The sequence below is a fragment of the Hippocampus bargibanti genome, linkage group LG16, assembly GCF_051943395.1.
Source record: "Hippocampus bargibanti isolate YZ-2025 linkage group LG16, ASM5194339v1, whole genome shotgun sequence".
In the NCBI taxonomy this organism is placed as follows: domain Eukaryota; kingdom Metazoa; phylum Chordata; class Actinopteri; order Syngnathiformes; family Syngnathidae; genus Hippocampus; species Hippocampus bargibanti.
The window spans coordinates 18,904,877-18,924,971 of NC_142749.1; the positions used below are offsets into that span (position 1 = coordinate 18,904,877).

The 20,095-nt window shown below is 55.2% G+C and overlaps 3 protein-coding genes across 8 annotated transcripts; 1 reads left to right on the forward strand and 2 right to left on the reverse strand.

Annotated features, from left to right (window-relative positions):
* Nucleotides 1-61: 61 nt before the first annotated feature.
* On the reverse strand, nt 62-14,696 carry LOC148886950 (platelet-derived growth factor receptor beta-like). Of its 4 annotated transcripts, XM_089016338.1 has the most exons (29): nt 14,656-14,696; nt 7,607-7,705; nt 7,333-7,388; nt 7,159-7,216; nt 6,864-6,932; nt 6,686-6,780; nt 6,367-6,565; nt 6,027-6,287; nt 5,831-5,961; nt 5,657-5,738; nt 5,514-5,588; nt 5,191-5,380; nt 4,493-4,608; nt 4,293-4,404; nt 3,469-3,562; nt 3,295-3,403; nt 3,135-3,229; nt 2,932-3,064; nt 2,750-2,854; nt 2,128-2,235; nt 1,956-2,058; nt 1,800-1,879; nt 1,512-1,618; nt 1,338-1,448; nt 1,152-1,263; nt 722-821; nt 547-652; nt 295-481; nt 62-197 (listed from the first exon to the last, which is right to left on the reverse strand). In XM_089016338.1, the coding sequence occupies exons 3-29, from the start codon at nt 7,372-7,374 to the stop codon at nt 82-84; spliced, it is 3,096 nt and encodes a 1,031-aa protein (XP_088872464.1). In that variant the 5' UTR covers nt 7,375-7,388; nt 7,607-7,705; nt 14,656-14,696; the 3' UTR covers nt 62-81. The 4 variants fall into 4 exon arrangements, with proteins under 4 accessions (XP_088872464.1, XP_088872463.1, XP_088872465.1 ...); XM_089016337.1 differs by lacking the exon at nt 14,656-14,696 and having other exon boundaries at nt 7,607-7,741; XM_089016339.1 differs by lacking the exon at nt 14,656-14,696 and having other exon boundaries at nt 264-481; nt 7,607-7,741.
* Nucleotides 9,078-15,418, forward strand: LOC148886951 (arf-GAP with Rho-GAP domain, ANK repeat and PH domain-containing protein 1). Of its 2 annotated transcripts, XM_089016335.1 has the most exons (24): nt 9,078-9,478; nt 9,702-10,022; nt 10,107-10,172; nt 10,254-10,419; nt 10,525-10,626; nt 10,926-11,030; nt 11,185-11,245; nt 11,310-11,430; nt 11,502-11,766; nt 11,836-12,035; nt 12,100-12,185; nt 12,260-12,442; nt 12,515-12,583; nt 12,642-12,741; nt 12,810-12,866; nt 12,934-13,060; nt 13,134-13,233; nt 13,323-13,524; nt 13,611-13,656; nt 14,106-14,302; nt 14,388-14,600; nt 14,682-14,787; nt 14,940-15,081; nt 15,164-15,418. In XM_089016335.1, the coding sequence occupies exons 1-24, from the start codon at nt 9,079-9,081 to the stop codon at nt 15,212-15,214; spliced, it is 3,486 nt and encodes a 1,161-aa protein (XP_088872461.1). In that variant the 5' UTR covers nt 9,078; the 3' UTR covers nt 15,215-15,418. The 2 variants fall into 2 exon arrangements, with proteins under 2 accessions (XP_088872461.1, XP_088872462.1); XM_089016336.1 differs by lacking the exons at nt 14,388-14,600; nt 14,682-14,787; nt 14,940-15,081; nt 15,164-15,418 and having other exon boundaries at nt 13,611-13,711; nt 14,106-14,267.
* A 135-nt stretch (nt 15,419-15,553) lies between these two features.
* Nucleotides 15,554-19,656, reverse strand: mat2b (methionine adenosyltransferase 2 non-catalytic beta subunit methionine). Of its 2 annotated transcripts, none has more exons than XM_089016344.1 (7): nt 19,495-19,656; nt 18,749-18,949; nt 18,353-18,467; nt 18,140-18,292; nt 17,838-18,064; nt 16,437-16,550; nt 15,554-16,347 (listed from the first exon to the last, which is right to left on the reverse strand). In XM_089016344.1, exons 1-7 carry the CDS (start codon nt 19,543-19,545, stop codon nt 16,171-16,173), a joined length of 1,038 nt encoding a protein of 345 aa, XP_088872470.1. In that variant the 5' UTR covers nt 19,546-19,656; the 3' UTR covers nt 15,554-16,170. The 2 variants fall into 2 exon arrangements, with proteins under 2 accessions (XP_088872470.1, XP_088872471.1); XM_089016345.1 differs by having other exon boundaries at nt 18,749-18,946; nt 19,495-19,655.
* Between the last annotated feature and the right edge of the window lie 439 nt (nt 19,657-20,095).

Consider the following 20,095-nt stretch of genomic DNA (forward strand, 5'->3'; position numbering starts at 1 on the left):
GAGGGACACCCCTTTCAAACGTTTCCACACTTGAAGGTAGAAGACAAAGTCATCCAGCAGGTGGCGTCTGAGCATTTTAATTCAAGCTGAGTAAAAGGAGCGATATTGCGTGCCGCCATATTGGTTAGCGTAGCCGCCGCCGCCGCGTGGCTCAAACGTGGCTTTCCGCCTCCCTTTCGCCGCACGAGTCCTCGGCCCTGAAGCGGAAAACGCAACCGTGACGCGCTCGCACATTTTAGCCCCGCCCCCAATCAACACTTTACCTTTCGGCGTCCAGCGCCGCCCCGAGCTCACCGTCGCGTGACTCCGCCTCAACGCGGAGGACGTATTCACCCGGGGTGGGTCCCGCCTCCCCCGGGTGCACCCTCAACCTTTCGACATCACGGGACGAGGGGGTTTCGCCGCCACCGCTCGCCAGTCGGGATCGAACCGCGGCCGGATGGCCGCCCGTCAGGAAGTCTGCCGTCAGCGCGGCGTAGGCCTGGCGGGGGCGGGGACAAGTTGACCTTCGGGCTCGACGAGGGGCGTCGGCCTGAGGCGCCTCACCTCTTTGTGCTCGTTCGTCAACGTGGCGGCCAGCGACGCCGCCAACGCCGAGAAGGACGGCCTGGAAGCGGGAAGCTGGCTCCAGCACGCTCGCATCACGTCCGACCTGCCAACGCGCGTCCGAGGGTCACGCGGGGGTCACTTGCCGCCACGCGCGTGCCGTCGTGTGACCTACACGTCGGCGTCGGCGTGAGGCGGCGGCGCCAAGCGGTGTCCTTTCTTCAGCGCAGCTCGGAATCGGCGGGCGGTGGCGAGGTCCGAATACGGCCTGTCCCCTGCGGCGACAGGCGGCGGTGACATCATCATCATCATCATCATCATCATCATCCATTTCATTTCTAAGCGCCTTTCAAAACTCTCAGGTCACAGGATACGTTTTGCAGCGGGTGAGTAGCGGCAGCCACACATGCCAGCGTTCACTCAACCCGAAAGTAAGTCAAATAGATAGAAAGTTGCAAATAGATAGCTATCTAGCCAGCTAAGCGATAGCTCGCGAGCCAGCTGGACAGCTAATAGATAGATAATGAACGCTTATTATTATTATTATTATTACTATTAAAATAGATATGTAATAAGAACAATAAGGGTTTAGGGTTAGTGCGTACCCAGCGAGAAGATCTCCCACAGCAGAACCCCGAAGGACCACACGTCGCTCCAGGAGGAGTAAACGCCCTGGAAAATGCTCTCGGGCGACATCCACTTGAGCGGCAGCGAGGCCTGTCGGGCGACAGACACGTCACGTCACGTCACGTGACGTCACGGCGTCGACGGCGGCGGCGACGTCCTCGAACCACGTAGTCCTCGTCCTTGAGCGGGTCTCGAGCCAGGCCAAAGTCGGCCACCTTCAGCCGCCGCCCCTCGCCCACCAGAACGTTCCGGGCCGCCAGGTCTCTGTGGACGCACTGCGGCGGTCGACACGCGCTCAGCGCGTGCTAACAGCGCGTCGCCGAGTGGCGCCGACCTACGTTGCGTGATGACAGGAAGTTCATGGCGCTGGACACCTGGAAGGAGAAGTCGTGGAGGTCGCTGAGGACCAACGCCGCCGACGCCGCCGCCGCCGACAGGTCCTGAGCTGCATGCGCAAACGGGCGCGCACACACACACACACACACAAACCCGTTTCCCTGGTCAACACAGCCGCTTAAACGGTAATAATAATCATAATAATCATAATAATAATAATCATCATCATCATCATCATGTAAATTTCTCCATTTTGATTCTGATTGTGAAACGCTCATTTTTGGCGTCACCTGACGTGACGTTCTCCGCGTCGCTAACGACGGCGTTGCCGTCCCGCTGGCTCATGTCCATGTAGCCGCCATCCGCCTCTCTTGGGGTGCGGGCAAACACACGGCGGGGTCACATCTGTAGTTGCGCACAAGCGTTTTGGGGTGTGGCGAGCGTACCTCTTGGCGGGCGCATCGCCGCCAACGAAAGCGTCTTTGTGGCGTCGCAGGTAGCTGGCCAGGTCTCCGTGGCAACAGAACTCGGTGACGACGTAGACGGGACCTGCGGACGAGGAAGGGTGTCAGCCTGCGGGGGGCGCCGGCGTGGTGAAGGAACGCCCGGGCGGGTCACCTCCCGTCGTGCAGGCGCCGAGCAAGTTGACGATGTTCAGGTGGGGCCCCAGATGACACAAAAGCTTCAGTTCGCCTAACAAGGAGCGACGGGAGGCGCCGTTGTGGGCTGAACACACGCACACACCCACACAAATAATCAAATAATCATCATACATTTCATTTAGAAGCACCTTTCAAAAGGTCACTTTACCCTCACAGGATACGTTCTTCTGCGGGTGAGCAGCGGCAGCCACACGTGCCAGCATTCACTTAACCCCGAAGTATAGATAGAAAGCTAGCTAGCTAGCTATTGAATTGATAGCTAATAGCTAGCGGCAAATAGCTAGCCATTACCCAGCTAACAGATAGCCATTAGCACGCCAATGTAGTCATTAGCCAGCGAATAGATAGCTGATAGCTATTAGCTAGCAAATAGATAGCCATTAGCCAGTGAATAGATAGCTATTAGTACTTCAGACTCCAACAGATACCTAGCTAGATAGCCAGCTAGCTAGATAATGAATAGATAGCTAGCTTGCCAGCCAGCGCTAACAGATAGCGAATAGCTTGCAAATGATAAGAATAATACTAATAAAAGGCAATGCGGGTTTGACGGCACGGCGTCAGGACTCGCTACGCACATTTGACCATCTTGATGGCCGCCAGGGTGGTCTTCTGGTCCTGGATCAGACCCGACACCTGGGCTTCCACCACTCGCCCGAAAGCTCCGGAGCCCACGGTTGGACCTGCACACAGCGGCCCCACACGGCACCTAGCGTCGAGCGCGGGAACGGCTCGCGTGCGACCTGGTTGTGAGCGCCACCTAGCTGGATGTTCTCCCTGGGAATTTCCCAAGCGGCGCCGTAGGGCAGTCGCTGGAGGTCCAGGTAGACGCAGTCCAGTCCGTCGGGGCTGACCGAGTCCAGCAGCTTCCAACGGCCTTCGTAGCGAGGTTTCTGAAAGGCGGTGAGGCCACTTAACGGCCAGGCGCGAGCGCGCCGGCGCTAGCGCTAGCGCGTGACTGACTTTTCTCCACAGGACGATCAGGATGATCAGGAAGACGATGGCGACGAGCCCCAGCAGCAGAACCAGCGCCAACACGGCCACCTGAGACAAAAGAGCTGGACGGGAAGTCCAAAAGTCAAGCGTCCGAATTCCACCGCGGCCACCAATCCGTCCAGCTTACGAGTGGACGTCAGCCGGAGGTCTCTGGCTCGTCGTCCCGCCGCGTTGGAGGCCTCGCATCGGACGGCGGTCAAGGCCTTCGGGCTCCGCGGGATCAGCCGGCTGCGCACCTGCCGGGGGAGGTCGCGGTTGAGGCCGCAGGCTCCCCGCCAAGAGGGAGGACGGCGGCGCTCACCTGGGTTAGCCCCCCGCCCGCCAGGACGGTGGCATTCTCTTGCGGGAGCAAAGTCCCCGATTGCCTCGTCCAGGTTCCCGTCCCGTTGGTGCACCTGCGCGCCAAAAAAGGCTCAACGCTTCCCGTCTAGTCACGCAAAAGCGGCCCAGGCGTCGCCGCATTGGCGGCGGAAAGGACTGGATGTCGATCATAGTTAAAGGACAACCCGCACCATTTTTTTCGGTGCAGATCTGGACTCCAACGTAGCAGCCCAGAAAATGCACAAGATGGCGCACAAGCGGCGTTTCGTCCAGTATATGGAGCCCATTATAGGAGCCGACCTTCGGTTAAAGCCGCCCGCGATTGGTTAAAATCCGTGGTAGAAGACGGAGGGGTGGGTTTTACGCACACACGCACACACACACACACACAAGAGACAGAGGCACAATTCCAACAAGCACACGAACATCAGAGATGTTGAGACGAGAGAGAAAGCTCCGACAGCGCTACAGAGTAACAAATGACATGGTGAAAAGTGGATGTTTGTCCGATCGCTTTGCTCCACTAATATAGCGATCGCTCTCTTTCACCAGGGGAGCTCGCAGTTAGCATGCAGTGTGACTAAATGAGAAAACATACATCAAACTTATGCTATCCAAGCGCCGAATTGCTAACTACGGTTAGCTTCCTCATTGACCTCCGCTATAAAATCGCTATATACGCTGGAGTCTTTGTAAAAGGTGCTCAGTAGAAGTCATTTGAAGTCATTTTACAAATTATGGACACAACAAGCTTAGCTAAGCTAAGCTGCTAAACTACGCTAAACCATGCCGCCTTCTTCTTACCCATGTGCACTGTGACAAGCGAACCAGGTGACCGAAGGCGGCGGAAATCCTTCGCAGACGCACAACATGGCCCCAGAGCTGGTTTCCATTAGCGACGTGATCCTGGGCGGGGCTGCGGACACCCGCGGGGGACGCAAACGTCAAAACCGTCGCGTGAGACACACCACAAAGCACAAACGCACTCCCGGCTGCTCACTCGCCTCGAACTTGCAAGTAGAAGACGACGTCCTCCTGTTGATCTTCGTTGTAGATCCTGGCCGTGTAAGTTCCCGTTTGCTCCAAGCGGACCCTCGCCAAGGTCAGAGTGCTGACGTAACTGTCGCCAACACATTGGTTGCTCGTGTCGGCTTAGCATCGCGGTTAGCATCGCGCTTTTGCTTCAGGGCATCCCGTTTAGCTGGTTAACATTATAATCATAATCACAATAACAACCCGAAGTAACTCAAATAGATACATAGAAAGCTAGCTAGCGAGCTAGCAAATAGATAACCAATAGCGAGCTAGCTAGGCAGCTAATAGACCGCAAATAGATAGCTAGCTAGGTGGCCAGCAACGGTGACGCCATTCAACCGGGAAACTCTAATAGAGCAAGTTAGCTAGATAGCTAATAGACGACTAATAGCTAGCTAGCTAGTTAGACAACTAATAGATAGCAAACGAGGTAGCCAGCAACAGTGACCCCGTTCAACCGGGAATAACTCAAATAGATCAAGTTAGCTAGCATTGTTAGCGTCAGGCTTGCTACAACCTCGGTTGGCCTTGTTGGTATGAAAAGTTGTCGGTGCTGTGGCGGACTTCATTTTAGCATGCCGGCTAGCAGCGCGGAAGCCATCTTGTTCGGTTCATGTTAGCGTTGGCGTCCATGCCGGCGCTGTTAGTAGCGTCACGGTGAGCGTACCTGCTGTCTGACACGCGAGCGCTGGACACGAGGGTGCTTCCGGCGGAGACGACGACGCTGCGGTTATCTTTACGCCAAGCCACCGTGGGCGGAGGGAGGGCGTCCGCCGCCACCCGCAGCGTCACCGTGTGACCGACCGGCGCAGACACGTTGGTGTCGTGTGTCGCACGCGCCGAAACGTAACCGCGATCTGTGGAGATTGCGCCCGCTGTGAGCGTGTCTAGGCTGCAGGCCGCCGTGGTTGCGTGTACGTCCGCTCTTTAGTTTGTCGGAATGCGCCTTAGTGTTCTTTGCGTGGGTTTGTAAGGGTGTGCTCGGCTCACCCAATATGTTGACTGTGATGTTCTTCTCCACACGCCGTCCTTGCGCAGTTTCCTGGACGGAGCAGGTGTACACGCCTGCGGGAAGCGTCGTTGGCGGGGCCAAAAATGCTGAACTGCGGCGGTGGTGCGGCGGCGGCGCCTACCAGAGTCTGCCAGCGTCACCGAGGGGATGTTGACAAAGGAACGGATTTCAGAGGGCAGAAATTCTGTCAGCGACTCAAATTCCTGGAACAACACAAGGCCAAGGGGCACCAAAATGAACGCCGGCGACCGAGCAAGCCGATGACGGACGGAGGCGCCGAACCGAGGCGCCGTACCTCGCTACGCGGGAACCTCCAAGAGAAGTAGACCATGTCCACGTACCGGACGGTGCAGTTGACCAGGAGCGGCTGTCCGCGCTTCAGCACGTGGCCGGACGCCACCAAGTCCACCTTCATCTCCTTGGCGACTGCCAGACGGGTCGGTGAGCGGCGGCACCGGGACGCGCTGGGACGCCCCGCCCCCGAAACTCACCCACGACACTGAAGACGTAAAAGACCTGCGAGCGCGCCTCCTCCGAACCGCCGGAGGCCACGCAGACGTAGGACGAGTCGTTCAGCCGTCCCGTGAAGCCGCGACTCGGCTCGTACGTCGGCCCCGGCGCCGGCGTTTTGTCCCCGCGCTGGTACAAGCTGACATTGAGAAGCGGATCCGACACCGCGCAGGGGATGGTGGTCTCCTCCTTGTCCTTCATCACCACGCCGGAACCCATCGGGATAAACCACTGGTCCGGACCTGGTGGGCAGTTGGGGGTGGCGTTACAATCGCTCAACTTTGAGACACAGAATCCGCCGTCCGGCGATCCGGCGCTCGCCTCGTCCGGGTACAAAGATGTGCACCGCCTTGATCTGATCCGACGCCGACTCCTCGCAGGCGTATCGTCCGGAATTCCTCCAGGTGACGTTAAAGAGCCGCAGGACGCTGCGGGATCCCCGCTTCTCCACTGCCACGCTGCCCTCTTCAAGCTCCTGCGGTGGCAAGCGCCAGGACACGTCGCTCCAGCCGGAACACACCTGAGACACAGGCCGGCCCCGTCCAAAAACCAAGAAAGACGCACCGGGGATATGGCGCCAACGCTCCCCTCTAAACCACTCCAAGAGGTCCAACTACAAACCAGTTGATGGGTTACTGACCACAGTAAAGTTGGAGTGCGACTGGAGCAGAACTTGGGAGGCGAGTGGGATCAGTTCCAGGGAGACCCCCCATCCCGGAAGAGTCAGGATCACAGCTACACACGCGTAAACACACACAGAGCGTCGTAAGGCCATCCGGCCAATCGGTAAGCGAGGCTTGGTTTGCGTCATGACTCACCCAGGCGCAAGTACGCCACTTTCACACTTCCTGTTTGTCCTCGCAGGGACGCCGGCATGACTCCCGACTCTGACCCGGCACATCACAGACACCCTTTGGTTTACTTGGAGTTTTGTCTTGCGCCCGGAGCGCCCCCTGCGACTCGGTACTTGTGACGCAAGTACGACTAGCTATCTATTCGCTGACTAATGGCTATCTGTTCGCTGGCTATTAGCCATCTATTTGCTAGCTTGCTATCTAATCGAGTTACTTCGGGGTTGAGTGAACGCTGGCGCGTGTGGCTGCCACTGCTCACCCGCAGAAAAAAACCTATCCTGTGACTGTAACGTGAACTTGAAAGTTTTGAAAGGCGCCTAGAAATGAAATGTATTATTGTTATTATTATTACACTCTTCTGGAACGTTGCACTCACCGCAGCGTGTCGGTCGCCCGACGTCCGATTGACTTCGGCGAGGTAAAAAGGACCAACCTGCACAGACGCCACAACGGGTGACACCGACAAAGCCTTCATCCAATGACGGCAGCCTGGAAAGAACGGCGGGGAAAATATGCATGGATCACCACAGGGGGGCGGAGTCAAATTCTGCCAAGTCAACACAACGTCTGCTAAAAGCATCAACAAACTTTGCCAGCGTCCACGCTTACGCTGACGATCAATTCCGTCCTCAAAAGGACTTTGACGATGGAAAAGTCCCACACACTAGCATCCTAAGCCGAGTAATGCAAAATAGTTTTCTCCCAACCTGGTCCTTCCTTGTCCTCCTTTCTTCCAGGCTTCTTTTCCTCCTTTTCGGCGGTGCTCCTCGTCTTTCTGAGCTTTTTTTCTTCCCAGCGCTCGATCCCTGGAAACTCAACGGGCGAGCGAGCAAGAGTGAGGGAGAAAGAGAGCGAGGGGGGGGGAGAGAAGGCGGGGACGACGGAGAAAACCAGCGAGAGGGAGAGAAAGAGGCTCTGTTTACATCTGTAGCGCTTCCAAGCCAGACAGGAAGTCAACCGAGGTCCACACACAACAATGCTCACACGTGTGCGCACACACACAAACGCAAAAGCCGTAAAAGTTGAAAAGTCCTCCGGTCTGGTCTGTCTCGGGGTTTCGGCGGACGTCCCCTCATGTGCTCGGTCGAGGCCGCATCCAGTGTCCAACTAGTCTGACGCGTATGACCTTGGTCGACCCCTCCTGCGTCAAGTCTGTGTAGGCTCTCAGTCGTACAAGGGCGGTCCATCGAGGAAATGGTTTCTTCAGTCGTATTCTGGACTTCTTTGAAAGCGCAGATGACGACTCAAGAAATCTTTTCTTCCTACGTCAGAGAACCACAAAGCACAGACCGAGTCCCAAGTCCTCGTCCACATCATTGATGAAATTGTAGTGCTGAAGTCTACCCAAACGTCATTGGGCTACAAACTTGGTGGGCGTGTCCCGTCTTGGTGGCCGCCATGCGAGCGAAGCTCATCCCGCCGCTTCCTTCAGGATCTGGAGCGTTATCGGGTGCCAGTTGGCGCCGACCGAGCTTTTTCCTCCCGCCTTTCTGAAGGCCTCACTCTGCCCTTGCGAAGGCGCCTCTGTCAATGGACTTTGACATCATTGGAACAAGCGTTGTCTCTGCCTCTTTTCTGGACTTGTCTTTATACATTGGGATTGGGGTAACAGGCAGACGCGTTCGACGCTAGTTATTGTGTGGGGGCGCTGTGTGCAGGTCCAACCTTGGGCTCCGGAGCTTTCGGGTGAGTGTTGGAAGCCCTGGTGTCGGGTTTGCTCCAGGAACAGAAGACCACCCTGGCGGCCATCAAGATGGTCAAATGTGGGTTGCGCGTCATGACGCTTCACTGTTGTCGTTCTGGCGCGTTGACATTTTGAACTAAGGCTGTGCGATAAGAGAAGGTCGAGCAAGTGGAGCCATACGCACCAGTGGATGCATACTTGTGCGATGACATCGGGGAGGAGAACTGGTTGGGTGACAGAGCAGGTTTGACGATATCACGTGAAGCCATCTGTTCGCCCGGGATCCACGCAGAGAAAGTCGAATGCCACCAAAGCCAGACAAAAACAAAGCCGCCGAGTGGAGACCGAAAGGACAGGGCGCTGAACCAGAGGACCGGACAACGCGGTAGCCGGATCGAAGGAGTCGCGCGGTAAGACGGGGTCCGCATAGCCTCCGGGAGGCCTTCTCCACGGACCACGGCCACGGAAACGCCCGCTTTCGGTCACCACAAACGGATGCTCTCTGGGCGGCGTCCAATCACGGTGTCCCGTCATCTCTCTCCCAGATGCCTCTGCCGGTCCCCAAACCGAGAGCCCGCTACGCGAGGGACAACCTGGGCTCCCCCTCCTCGCCGGACGGCCCGTCATCGTAGGCGCATGCAAAAACACACGGGGGCGCGAGACTCAGCCCGTCCGAGTCCAAATGTCTTGTCGGTTGCTTGTTTTTTGTCCATGGGCAGCCGCGAGCCGCCCGAGTGGAGCCTTTCCCGGATTTGGGGGGGTCCATTTCCTGCCGTCACATGCACATGTGAAGAGTTGTCCATGCGTGTCCTCGCGCCGATGCCGCCAAACATATTTGTGGTGTTCTTGTCTTTCAGAAATCAGATGGTTTCCAACGGAGATCAGCTTGACACGGGTACATGCGCACACACGCAACACTTGGATTCGGCACCAAAACAGTTAAACGGCGCGAATCAAATGCACGTCAGTGTCAAAAACTGGTTTGCCGAACTTGTTTGCAACCAGTTTGTGACCTTACTTTAACACACATACACGCTGACAAGAATTCAACGGGCACATCAATCATCCATTCCATGGCTTTAATAAGAATGATGATGTCACTGCCCCCTCCCACTCAGAGGAAGACGGCGGGTCACCTGTTGACGTGCCACATGCAGTTGTCGGCGACTCGGCCGCCGGTCCGACCCACTCATCTCCCCCATCCATACACATCCTCGCTGGCGACATTGCTAAGCGCATACCTAGCTTAGCCGGGGCGGCCAGCACCGTCTCTCACCCCGCCGCTGCTCCTACGCGGACCTCCTCCGGCACCCCGCCTGCTAACTTGGCCGCCCTCGTTAGCACCCTGTCTAGCATACCCAGCGTAGCGGATATGCTTAGCCTGGCGACCAATCCCCCGCCACAATCTGCCAAATCCATCCGTCCTTCGACGTCTGATGGTAAGTCATTTAGGGCCCACGTTCCTATTCCAGTCCATCAAGTCATCCGGTCCTCATTTTGGTTTTTTTCTTCTTCCGGTCCAGGTGTGATTGTCGCGGACTCGCCGGCACCAGCAGAGGGCCAGGCGGGACTCCCTGGAGCAGATCGCGGTGAGCCAAAGTTATAGGTCAATGCCCCATCGCTCAGCAGCTAGCTAGCTGGCTCGATTCAATTTGTTTCAAACTCCACAGAGGAAGAAGACGATGATCTCTACATCACCGTGTTGGAAAGTTGGGAGGACGACGAGGATTCAGACTCGTCCGATGAGGAGGAGGTTTATCAAAACTGTCCGGGCTCCTGCCCGCCGAACGGTCCCACCAGAGGAGACCTCGTTGACAACCCGCTTGATGGTATCAAGTGCGTAGCAGACATGGCGGCTGACTTTGATCCACTACCGGACCGAGTACTCGGACTTGATACAACCCCTCATCGTGCACTTGACCACTCTCGTTTGGTTTGCAGTCGTTCCCCGAGCGTGACGCCTCATCGGCCAGCGGCCCCGCCCCCTTTCCGCGTCGCCCAACCAGCCAACAGCAGGAAACCTTCCAAAGCGAAGACGCCAAGGTACGTGACAGACACACCAACGGCCACCCACGGGTGGGAGGGTGTTGCCGGTGACCATGGGCTGGGTTCTAGGGTTTTCAGTTGTTCTTCTCAATGCTACTGAATTCCCACTCTTATGGTGGGCTGTTTGAGTCTTGTTCTTGGCTTTCACGGTTGTTCTCCTTGAGGGTTTTTATTTTGTGGGCGGGGAACACGGTTCTTTTTGGCGTCGTCCTGTCCTTGAGGGCGTGTCCTCCAAGTCCAAATTCAATTCCTTGCGGTGGCATTGGGCCCATGATCAACGTTTGTTTTTGTGGCAGCGCGGCGACCATCCGAGTGTCGAGAAAGAAAGGACAGGGCCCGCCCATCGCCCCGCAGAGCGCGGTGGTCCGAGCGAGCTGGTTGGACGTCTGGAAAGGCTTCAGGTAGAGCAAAAAGCTTCACGTCTGTAGTTCTGATGGTTATGATGGACGGGGATTGAAAGGAATCCTCGTCAACAACAACAAACCGAAGTCCGAATCCGTAGGCGGGGGTAAGGTCCTTCTGCCAGTCTTGACCGAGACACGTTGTTTCTTTCAGACACAACGTCTTTTGGGCCACACTGGACGGGCAGTTGATGTCTCTGTGGAAAAAACGCACGGTAAGCGTGTCCCTCCCTGCCATGAAGACCTTTGTTGTGAGGTACGGTTGACCTTTGTGCTCAGGACCAGTTCAGCGAGGTTCTCTTCCACATGTCCAGCATCACAAACGTGAAGAAACTGGAGAGCGGGAGATTCTCCATCTATTTCAAGAAGAAACATTACGACTTCATGGCTCACAGCGACGGTGGGTCGCACTCCGGCCGCCTTCTGATATCCGAGCGTGTCGCAAACCCATCCTGGACCTTTGCCTCACAGACGTTCAGGACGGCTGGGTCCAATCTCTGTTGGCGTCACGCGGGCAGCCCAGTCCTGCCGCCCCGGATCTCCACGGGGCCATCACGGTCAAGGACCCCAAGAGCCACTTCTATGCCGCCGTCTGGGGCCACGACTTCTGGATTTACCAGAACAAAGACGGCTTCCAACTGGGCGTAGCCTGCTACAGCATTCCCCTCAACCTGGCCACAATCCGGACCACCGGCAAACACTCCTTCACCCTCACCACGCCGTTCCGGACTTTCAGGTGCGCGTGGGGATGTGCCCCCGGTTCCTGTGCGTCCTATCTTGACCGGGTGCTTTCCTTGACAAACAGCCTGTCCGTGGATTCGTCCAAGGATCTGTCTGGCTGGCTGGCGGGATTGTCCTCGTCCATCAGCAGGGCTTTGTCCTGCAACCAGGTGGCCACGCGTCTGTGGAAGAACCCGTCCAACCGGCAGTGCGGCGACTGCGGCGCCGCTGACCCCGAATGGGCGGCCATCAACCTGCTGCTCGTCATCTGTCACAGCTGCGCGGGTGAACGCAAGCCCGGGGCGCCGCCGGCCGCGCGGGTGAGCCCACGCTAATGGCTTTTCCGCAGGGCAACACCGCGCTCTGGGCAGCGCCGTGTCCAAGGTCCGCAGTCTGAAGCTGGACAACAAAGTGTGGACCGAACCGCTCGTCCAGGTGAGCGGGGAATCGGGCCAGGGACAGTCCGCCAGACGCTCGCTCTGACTTTGGAAGGCCCTTCTCTCTCGCAGCTGTTCGTCGCCCACGGTAACCGTCTGGCCAACCAGGTGTGGGCCCCCCTGATACCAGCGGAGGAGAAGATCGGTCCGGGGACCTCCGATGAGAGCAGGTCAAAGTTCATTCAGGACAAATACAGCAAGGGCCGCTACCGCCGGGTCCACGCCCTCGCGTCCTGTGCAGAGTCCATGCAGCAGGTGCGAAACGGCGTGCGATCACCGCAACGGAGCGCAGTCGCACGATGAGGTGACTCGGACGTTGTGTTCTAGAGGCTACGAGAAGTCGTTTGCGGAGGTGATGTGGAAGAAACGTTCTCACTCATCTGCTCGGGGTCAAAGGTAACCCATAAAGACACAAAACCCCGCCACGGTATCTGACGTGTCTTCCTTCCTGCAGGTGTGTCAAACAGACCCCCTGATCCCCTCCGCCATCCAGCTGGCTGAGAGAGCGGGCCAAGCTCTGCAGGCGGAGCTACTCAGACTCAACGAATACACAGGTCCTCCTCACACGCGTGCAGACTCCCAGAAAGATTGACATCACCATTCCACTTGTTCTTTTAAATAGAAGTTCCGCCATACTTGCCAAAATTGGGATATGGCAGAGCCGAGTCCAGCTTCTCAGGTAAACCTTTTTCAACTCCAACGTATTTCCCACGATGAGAGTTGCGTTTGCCTGCGTTGGTCCACAGGAGAGGAAGACGAGGAGCTTCACGGTAAACTGGAAGAAGATCGTTTCCTCTTCTCTGTGGAAAACGACTCGGCGGCTTGTGACGTGCTTGACTTGCGGGAGGTGTTGTCGCTTTTCCGAATAGACGGGTATGTGGTCCCTTGAAGCTACCGCGGTGGCGGCGCGAGGAAGCGGCGGACTAACTGACGCTCCTCTTCGCAGGGCGGCGTTTCAGTTTGAGTTGATCACATTAGACAACCGGCTCATCTGCGTGGCCGAGAGTGAGGACGAACTGCTCATTCACCTGGTCCACATCCTCAAGGTGAGAACTTCAGACGCACCCCAGGACTGCGAAGGGGGTGCGGGGAGAGAGCCCTCCCATCAAGACTGCCGGCGCGAGATGTTTTCCAGGTGATTCTACCGGCCGGCGTGTCATACGCCGAGGTGTGCGGGGCGATGGGGGTCAGCAAAGTGCGCGTGTTGGAAGACAGCGGCGTCACGGACAACTCCGAGGCCTGGCTGCTGCTGTGGGATGGCGGCGTCAGCGTCCATCGCGTTCAGCGAGACTCTAAGCGGTCCTTGAAGATGGAACTGAGCGCACTCAGTCACCACGGTAAACGTACTCTCCGGATCGGCACTCAATTCAAACGCAAACATCCGCACCCAAAGGAACCTTGGTTGCGGTCCTCCTTTCTTTAGAAAAGGACCCGTCCGAAAACCTCGTCACCATGGTGCTCGGACACAGGTTGGTTGGGGACTCCCAACACTCGGGCTGGCTTGCGTTGGGACGATCGTTGCATGTGAGTAGGCGATAACTGACTGGCCTCCGACCACAAGTAGCGGACCAACGGGTAGGACAAAAAGGCAAACCGCCTGCCACTACATAAAACAAAGACCACGTCTTACAACACACCACCTGATGATAAAACTCACTGAACTAATTGCGCCTGACGAGATAAAGATCATCAGACTCAGACCTTCCGTGTGGCAGGCAGAAAAACCGATGAACCCACTGCACAACCTGCTACACAAAAACCCCCTGCCAGGATTCGGGTGACAGAGACCGGCAGACAAAACAGATTGTCAGACCAGGGAAGGATTCAGACCAAACGCCATTCCTCTGACCCGCCCGGTTTTGCGTCGAGCTTCGCCGCCCTGTCAACGGGGTAACAGGCGTCGCGTATGTGTGCGCAGGCGGCTGACACTTCACTTTGACGAGCACGAGAGCTGCGGCAGGTGGTACCACCTCCTGCTGTGCGCTTTGGTCACTCCAGACGCCGGTGAATCCCCCGTCGGCTCCAACCCGACCCCGTACCTGCAGAGTGACCCGGAGGAAACGGCCGCAGTGCCGCTCGCCGTCCAACGATGCATCCAACACGTCCAGAGCTGCGGTCCCGACTCCCTCTCGCCAATCCGGTCCCCCCACGGGTGCCATTTTGACGTCCTCCTTTTCCCTTCCGGCGCGTTGACATTCAGGTCTGGAGGTGGAGGGCGTTTACCGGCGCTGCGGCCTGGCCTCCAAAGTGTCCCAGCTGGTGGAGGCCCTGGCGAGATCGCCGGCATCGGCCCCCCTGGAGTCGGATGAGCAGGGCGCGCTGGACGCCGCCGCCGCCCTCAAGCGGTTCATACGCCAACAGGAAGCGCAACTCTTTCCCGAGAGCGAGCGCAAGGACTGGATGCGCGCCGCCGGTGGGTAGGACGGCGTGACCCGTGTACGGCGGTGGCACCGAGCGACTTGTCTTACCTGGTACTTTGCGTTAACTCGTCCAGCGATTTCAGATGAAGGCGGCAGGTTCTCGGCCTACCGGCGCTTGCTCCGCCAGCTGCCGTCCGTGAAGCGAGTCACGCTCAACGCCTTGTTTGGACACTTCCACATGTAAGCGAGTGTGGAACATCTTTCAGGGTGACCCTCCTGCACACAAGTCCAAGGAAAAGAGGACATTATTCGCACTACCTGAAGAACTTCTTCATCCGACAGAAACTCATGACTCAAAACGTAGCTTATGTTTTGTGCACATCCGCCACCAGGGTCCAGACGTTCTCGCATGTCAACAAGATGTCAGCCCACAACTTGGCCCTGGTTCTGGTTCCGTCACTCTTCCACAGCCTGAACGGCGACCTGCTCAAGCTGACCCGCGAGTTGGTCCTACACCACGGGCGCCTCTTCCCGGTAGGTGACGCCATGGAGCGCAAAAGCGCCCGTTTGTGCCGACATTCGGGAAGACTCACCGCTGCGTTGGGACGCTTTGCAGCCGCGGCGCCGCGACAAGGAAGACGGTGAGGAGGAGATCACCGTCCTCTGAGCAACAACGACAACGTCGCTGATCAAGACCACCCGGGAGGTCTTGTCGTTTGCAAGGCGCACGAGGTCCTGCTGACGCTGAGCCCAGCGCCCTCTGCTGGGGAACAACACTCAAGATTCCCTTTGGTTTTTCGTGGCCCCTTTTGTGTACTTTTGTGTATTTTGAAGAGAGAATAAGAATAAAGAGAAAAGTGGATTTCCAAAATGGGGGATATTTTTTGCTTGAACCCTGGTGATTTTTTTCTTTTTACCGTCAAGCCTTGTTTTTTCTTCAAAAGACATTTTTGATCTTTGAACTGCTCCGAAAACGTGTTTGTTGCGTGGTCTTTATTCAAAGCGTTACATGCTCCTCCCACCTCTAGAGGGCAGTGATGTGGGGTGACGCTCTTTAAGTTCATTAGAATTATCATCATAATAATATTACATTTCATTTCTAAGCACTTTTCAAAACTCTCAAGGTCACTTTACAGTCACAGGATAAGTTTTTTCTGTGGGTGAGCAGCGGCAGCCACATGCGCCAGCGTTCACTCAACCCTGAAGTAACTTAAATAGATAGCAAGCTAGCTAGCGAATAGATAGTTAATAGCTAGCGAATATAGTTAATAGCTAGCGAATAGATAGCTAATAGCTAGCAAATAGATTGCTAATAGCTAGCAAATAGATTGCTGCTCGCTAGTGAATAGATAGCTATTAACTAGCGAATTGATAGCTATTAGCTAGCGAATAAATAGCTTTTAGTACTTGAGATGTGAAACAAAATGGCAGACCAAACAATGAACACCCCTAAAGACCATGTAAAGAAAAACAAACACCAAAATAATAATAATAATAATAATCCATTTCCTTTCTAAGCGCCTTTCAAAACTCTCAAGGACACTTCTGGACCAGTTCTGTTTCAACCCCCCTTTTTGGAGTCCACGTGGATCGCTAGACTAGCCTGAGTGGCCACGTCGGGCGTCAGTGAAAGACGGTCTGCTTCCAGCGTTTGTCGGGGGTGAAAGGCCACAGACAGTCGGCGATGGCCGAGGCAAACGCTCGCGGCTCCACGCTGAGGCCCAGAACCTCCAGACGGGAACAGTCCAGGCGAGGGTTCAGCGGGCGCGTCGCCGCCGCCCCCGTCGGCTGCTCCGTTAGCTGCCGGCGCCGACAAGGACGAGGAAAAAAAAAACAGCCACATGACTACCCGCTGGCGGTGCGAGCGACCAATCGCATGACGCGCATACCGGCATCAGATGATCGGACGGGAGGTTGAAGGCCCGGGCCATGGCCAGCGCCATCTGGTATTTGCTCATCTGCTCCTGAGCGGAGTAGTGGAAGATTCCTCGGATGGAGTCGTCCTACGCACACAAAGCGCAACAATGGTTCCGAAGTGCGGATTCATCAACCTGCGTGGCAGCTGTGGCCCAGGAGTTCAGGTTGGCCCCGCCCGCACTACCCGAATCCCACCCAAGTTGGAAAGTGGCCGATGAGCCAACTGACACTTATTCTGAAGTACAGCGATACTTCAGTTTACACTCTTAATTGCTTCCCAGAAAGTGTGTGTGCGAAAAGTTTGTTTGCCAAATATTTATTTCCCATAAGAAACCATTCAAATGAGAATAATCCGTTCCCAGGTCCCCATGAAACATCATTTTCTACTAAATAAGCCTTAAAACTACACAAAATACAGTGATACCTCAGTTTACAAACTTATTTGGTTCCTAGAAAGTGTGTGTCAGGCAAAAAGTTTGTCTTCCAAACATGTATTTCTCATAAAAACCATTCAAATGAGAATAATCCGTTCCCAGGTCCCCATAAAAAATATTTTTTGACTAAGTAAGCCTTAAAACTACACAAAATATACCTTATTTTATGTATAATAAATGTGCTATTGTATTGTAATGAAATAAATAAACTGTACTAGATAATAAGTGCTTTTATTGACCTTTGTGATGGTCGTTGATGTCATTGCCTCTTGACGATATCCGAGTGAAGTTGTCGTGCTTTCTCGGTGATAATACTCTCACTCACACTGTCCCCTGCTAGCTGCTTTTCATTCATCCGAATCAACACAAGTTTTGCAACCTCTTACTGTTGCCTGAGATCGTTGCTTAGACGACACAGAAGCACCCTTAACCATACGGAGCAGTAGTCGACTTAGCATACTGGTCCTGGGACGCTAAGTCACACAAACGCACACCTCGTTCATGCTTTTTGATGATCTCCGTCTTCTGCTTGACCGTCATTTTCTTTTGTGTCCTCTTCGGACTGTGGTGAGGTCTTTTTCGCTCCCATAATTGCAAAAGTACTCCACTCGATAACAAACTATGTCTGCACTCAAAGAAAACTAGTCCGCCAGCCACTGTGGCGCTGTGTAGTTTGGTTCGTCCGCCGAAAACTAGTCTGTCTGCCAGAACATTATATTCTCGCGAATTTAATGTTCGTAAGCCGAGGTATTGACAAAAAAAAAAAAAAAAACATTGGTAAACACAAACAGAATTTTTGAAACAGTCGTGTCCTCTGTGTGGCAGCCATGTCATAAAACTGTACTTGATTGACAGATATTGCAACAGTCACACAAGATGGAGGACAAGAAAACGAAGAAAAAATGGAAGAGCAACAACACAAGGGCGAGAAGGGCGTACCGTGGCAGCGGCGGCGCAGATGTTCCAGCAGACGGCGGCGACATCTTGCGTGTGCGTGGGGAAGCGCTGCTGGCAGTGGTCCAGTGCGCAGGTCTCGCCCGCCGCCTCGCCCGCCGCCTCGCCCGCCGCCTCCCCCTGCAGGACTTTGGGCCACAGCGCCGTCACGGCGCTCTCGCCCGGAGACTCCACCTCGCCAAACAGGACGGGAACGCGCAGAATGGCCGAGCCTGGCGGGCGAGAGTCGAGCACGTTGAACCGCCGCCGGACGGACGGGCGACGCGGAGGTGGCGCGCGATACCGACGTGCGCAGTATTGCAGCGTTTGTCGCTCTCCTTGCAACTTGCTGCGTCCGTAAGCGTTGACGGGGGCGGGGGCGTCGTCCTGGCCGTAGGGTGGGCGTCGCCCGTCGAACACGTAGTCGCTGCTCATGTACAACAGAAAGGCGCCGCCGCGCGCTGGCGGGCGAGCGCGCCCGTTACAAAATGCCGCGTCTTGGGCGTGCCCGGCGGACTCACCGGCCTCCCTGGCGAGGATGGCGGTGGCGTGGACGTTGATGTTTTCCGCCACCTCCGGGTGGCGCTCCACCACATCCGGGCGACGCTCCGCCGCGCAGTGGACCACCGCGTCGGGCTGTTGGTTTGGATTAACAAAAAGCAGCTAGCAGGGGACAGTCCTTATGGAAGGTGACTCTCCTTCCAAACAGTAACTCCCTCCCTCCTCGTCCATTCCATCAAGCCATCAACGACCTATTTATGTTTATTTGCTGCTCTGTGTTTCTGTAACCCCCCCCCCCCACCTAACTGCTGCATTCTTGACCAATCACGTGGCTTTAAGCGACGCCTGGGGGCGGGGAATAGAGGACCAAAACATTTTTTTTTTTTTGCTTCAACCCCCCAACGTGGTTCCATTACCTTGCACTGACTGAAGAGAGTCCTGACGGCATCATCATCGGTGAGGTCGCAGCGAAGGAGGCACGGGCCGGCCCTGCGGTACGCTGTCCCCGTCACGGATGCGCCGCGCTTCTGGAACTCCTTGAGGACGGCCCGGCCCAGGAGACCGCTGGCCCCCGTCACCAGAACCCGCAGACCCTCCGCTGGAGGCTCCTCCTCCTGCTGCGCAAAACGCCTTGCCATTGTTTACGCAGACCTCAACAGACCTTTTTTGGCTCGAGGGTTTCAGGGTTAAGAGTTACAGGATTAAGGTTTCAGGTTTTCAAGGCTTAGGGGTTGTTAGCCTTGGGGTTTCAGGGTTATGCTTTTCAGGCTTAGGGTTTTATGGGTTTCAGGTTTATAAGTTCATCGAGTCGCTCGTACTACAGCCACAAGAGGACACAAGCCAGTGTCTTCTTGTGCCGGTCCCAAGCCCGAATAAATACAGAGGGCATCCCACGTCAAAGCTTGGCCAAAACAAACATGTCAATCAAACCTCGTAAGATGGAGGACACTGATTGGCTGTGGCGACCCTTTAAAGGGAAAAGCCCAAAAGAAAAGAAGAAGACATTTTATTTGATTTTCAAGCGCCTTTCAAAGCTCTCAAGGACTACTTTCGGATTCGTATCGAGACTGGGTTGACCTCATTGGCGAACGAATAAGAAATCATCAACAGAAACGCTATTGCTGCTCTCGTGCGAATAAAATTATCTTTAAAATAATATGACCTGCAACAGCTTGACGTGTCCCGGCCTGAAGTCAATCATCAAGTGGTTCATATTTCTTGTTGAATACTTTTAATATCACTTTCAAATGGCGAATTGGCCTTTATTCGCTCGATTTGGATGCCGCCAACTTCACCTGCTCGCAAACTTCCGGATTGGAAATCTAAGAATTGTCGTAAACGGGACGCCAATGTCGTGAACGCTTGACGACAGACACCCCCCTTACACACAAATAATAAAAACAAAAGAAAAAGAAATAAAGACAACTCGTTTTGGGCATATTTTCCATATTTACAAGTACTATCAAAAAGTTATCTCGTGTTACAAATGAATAAGAGTAAAACTGAATATGAGTAAAATTGAAAATGAACGTAATAATTCACCTGAAGTTGTTCTGATTCAAATCCTGGCGTCTGGCGACAGATGGCGAAAGCAGTTCGAAGCCACGAGAACTCAGTACGAGTCCAGTTTTTTTTTCATCGTCGGTTTAAAACAAAAGTCACATTTTCAACCGGAACACACAAGCGGCGTTGTATTTCGTCGTTGGTATTTTAACGTATGAAATCTTCATGAGTCGTCTCACTACCGCCACCAGCAGACGATA

Excerpts from the sequence above, each read along its gene's own strand:
- mat2b (XM_089016344.1), bottom strand. The coding sequence starts at position 19,545 with ATGAACCACTTGATGATTGACTTCAGGCCGGGACACGTCAAGCTGTTG. Across the intron at positions 18,950-19,494 it reads GACACGTCAAGCTGTTGCAG|CAGGAGGAGGAGCCTCCAGC; the intron begins GTCATATTATTT and ends CGTTTTGCGCAG. Across the intron at positions 16,348-16,436 it reads CGTCCGATCATCTGATGCCG|CTAACGGAGCAGCCGACGGG; the intron begins GTATGCGCGTCA and ends CGGCGCCGGCAG.
- LOC148886951 (XM_089016335.1), top strand. The coding sequence starts at position 9,079 with ATGCTCTCTGGGCGGCGTCCAATCACGGTGTCCCGTCATCTCTCTCCC. Across the intron at positions 12,036-12,099 it reads CATCTGTCACAGCTGCGCGG|GGCAACACCGCGCTCTGGGC; the intron begins GTGAACGCAAGC and ends GCTTTTCCGCAG. Across the intron at positions 12,443-12,514 it reads GTGCAGAGTCCATGCAGCAG|AGGCTACGAGAAGTCGTTTG; the intron begins GTGCGAAACGGC and ends GTTGTGTTCTAG.
- LOC148886950 (XM_089016338.1), bottom strand. The coding sequence starts at position 7,374 with ATGAAGGCTTTGTCGGTGTCACCCGTTGTGGCGTCTGTGCAG. Across the intron at positions 6,933-7,158 it reads GGATAGGTTTTTTTCTGCGG|AGTCGGGAGTCATGCCGGCG; the intron begins GTGAGCAGTGGC and ends GTGCCGGGTCAG. Across the intron at positions 1,449-1,511 it reads ACTTCCTGTCATCACGCAAC|TGCGTCCACAGAGACCTGGC; the intron begins GTAGGTCGGCGC and ends CGACCGCCGCAG.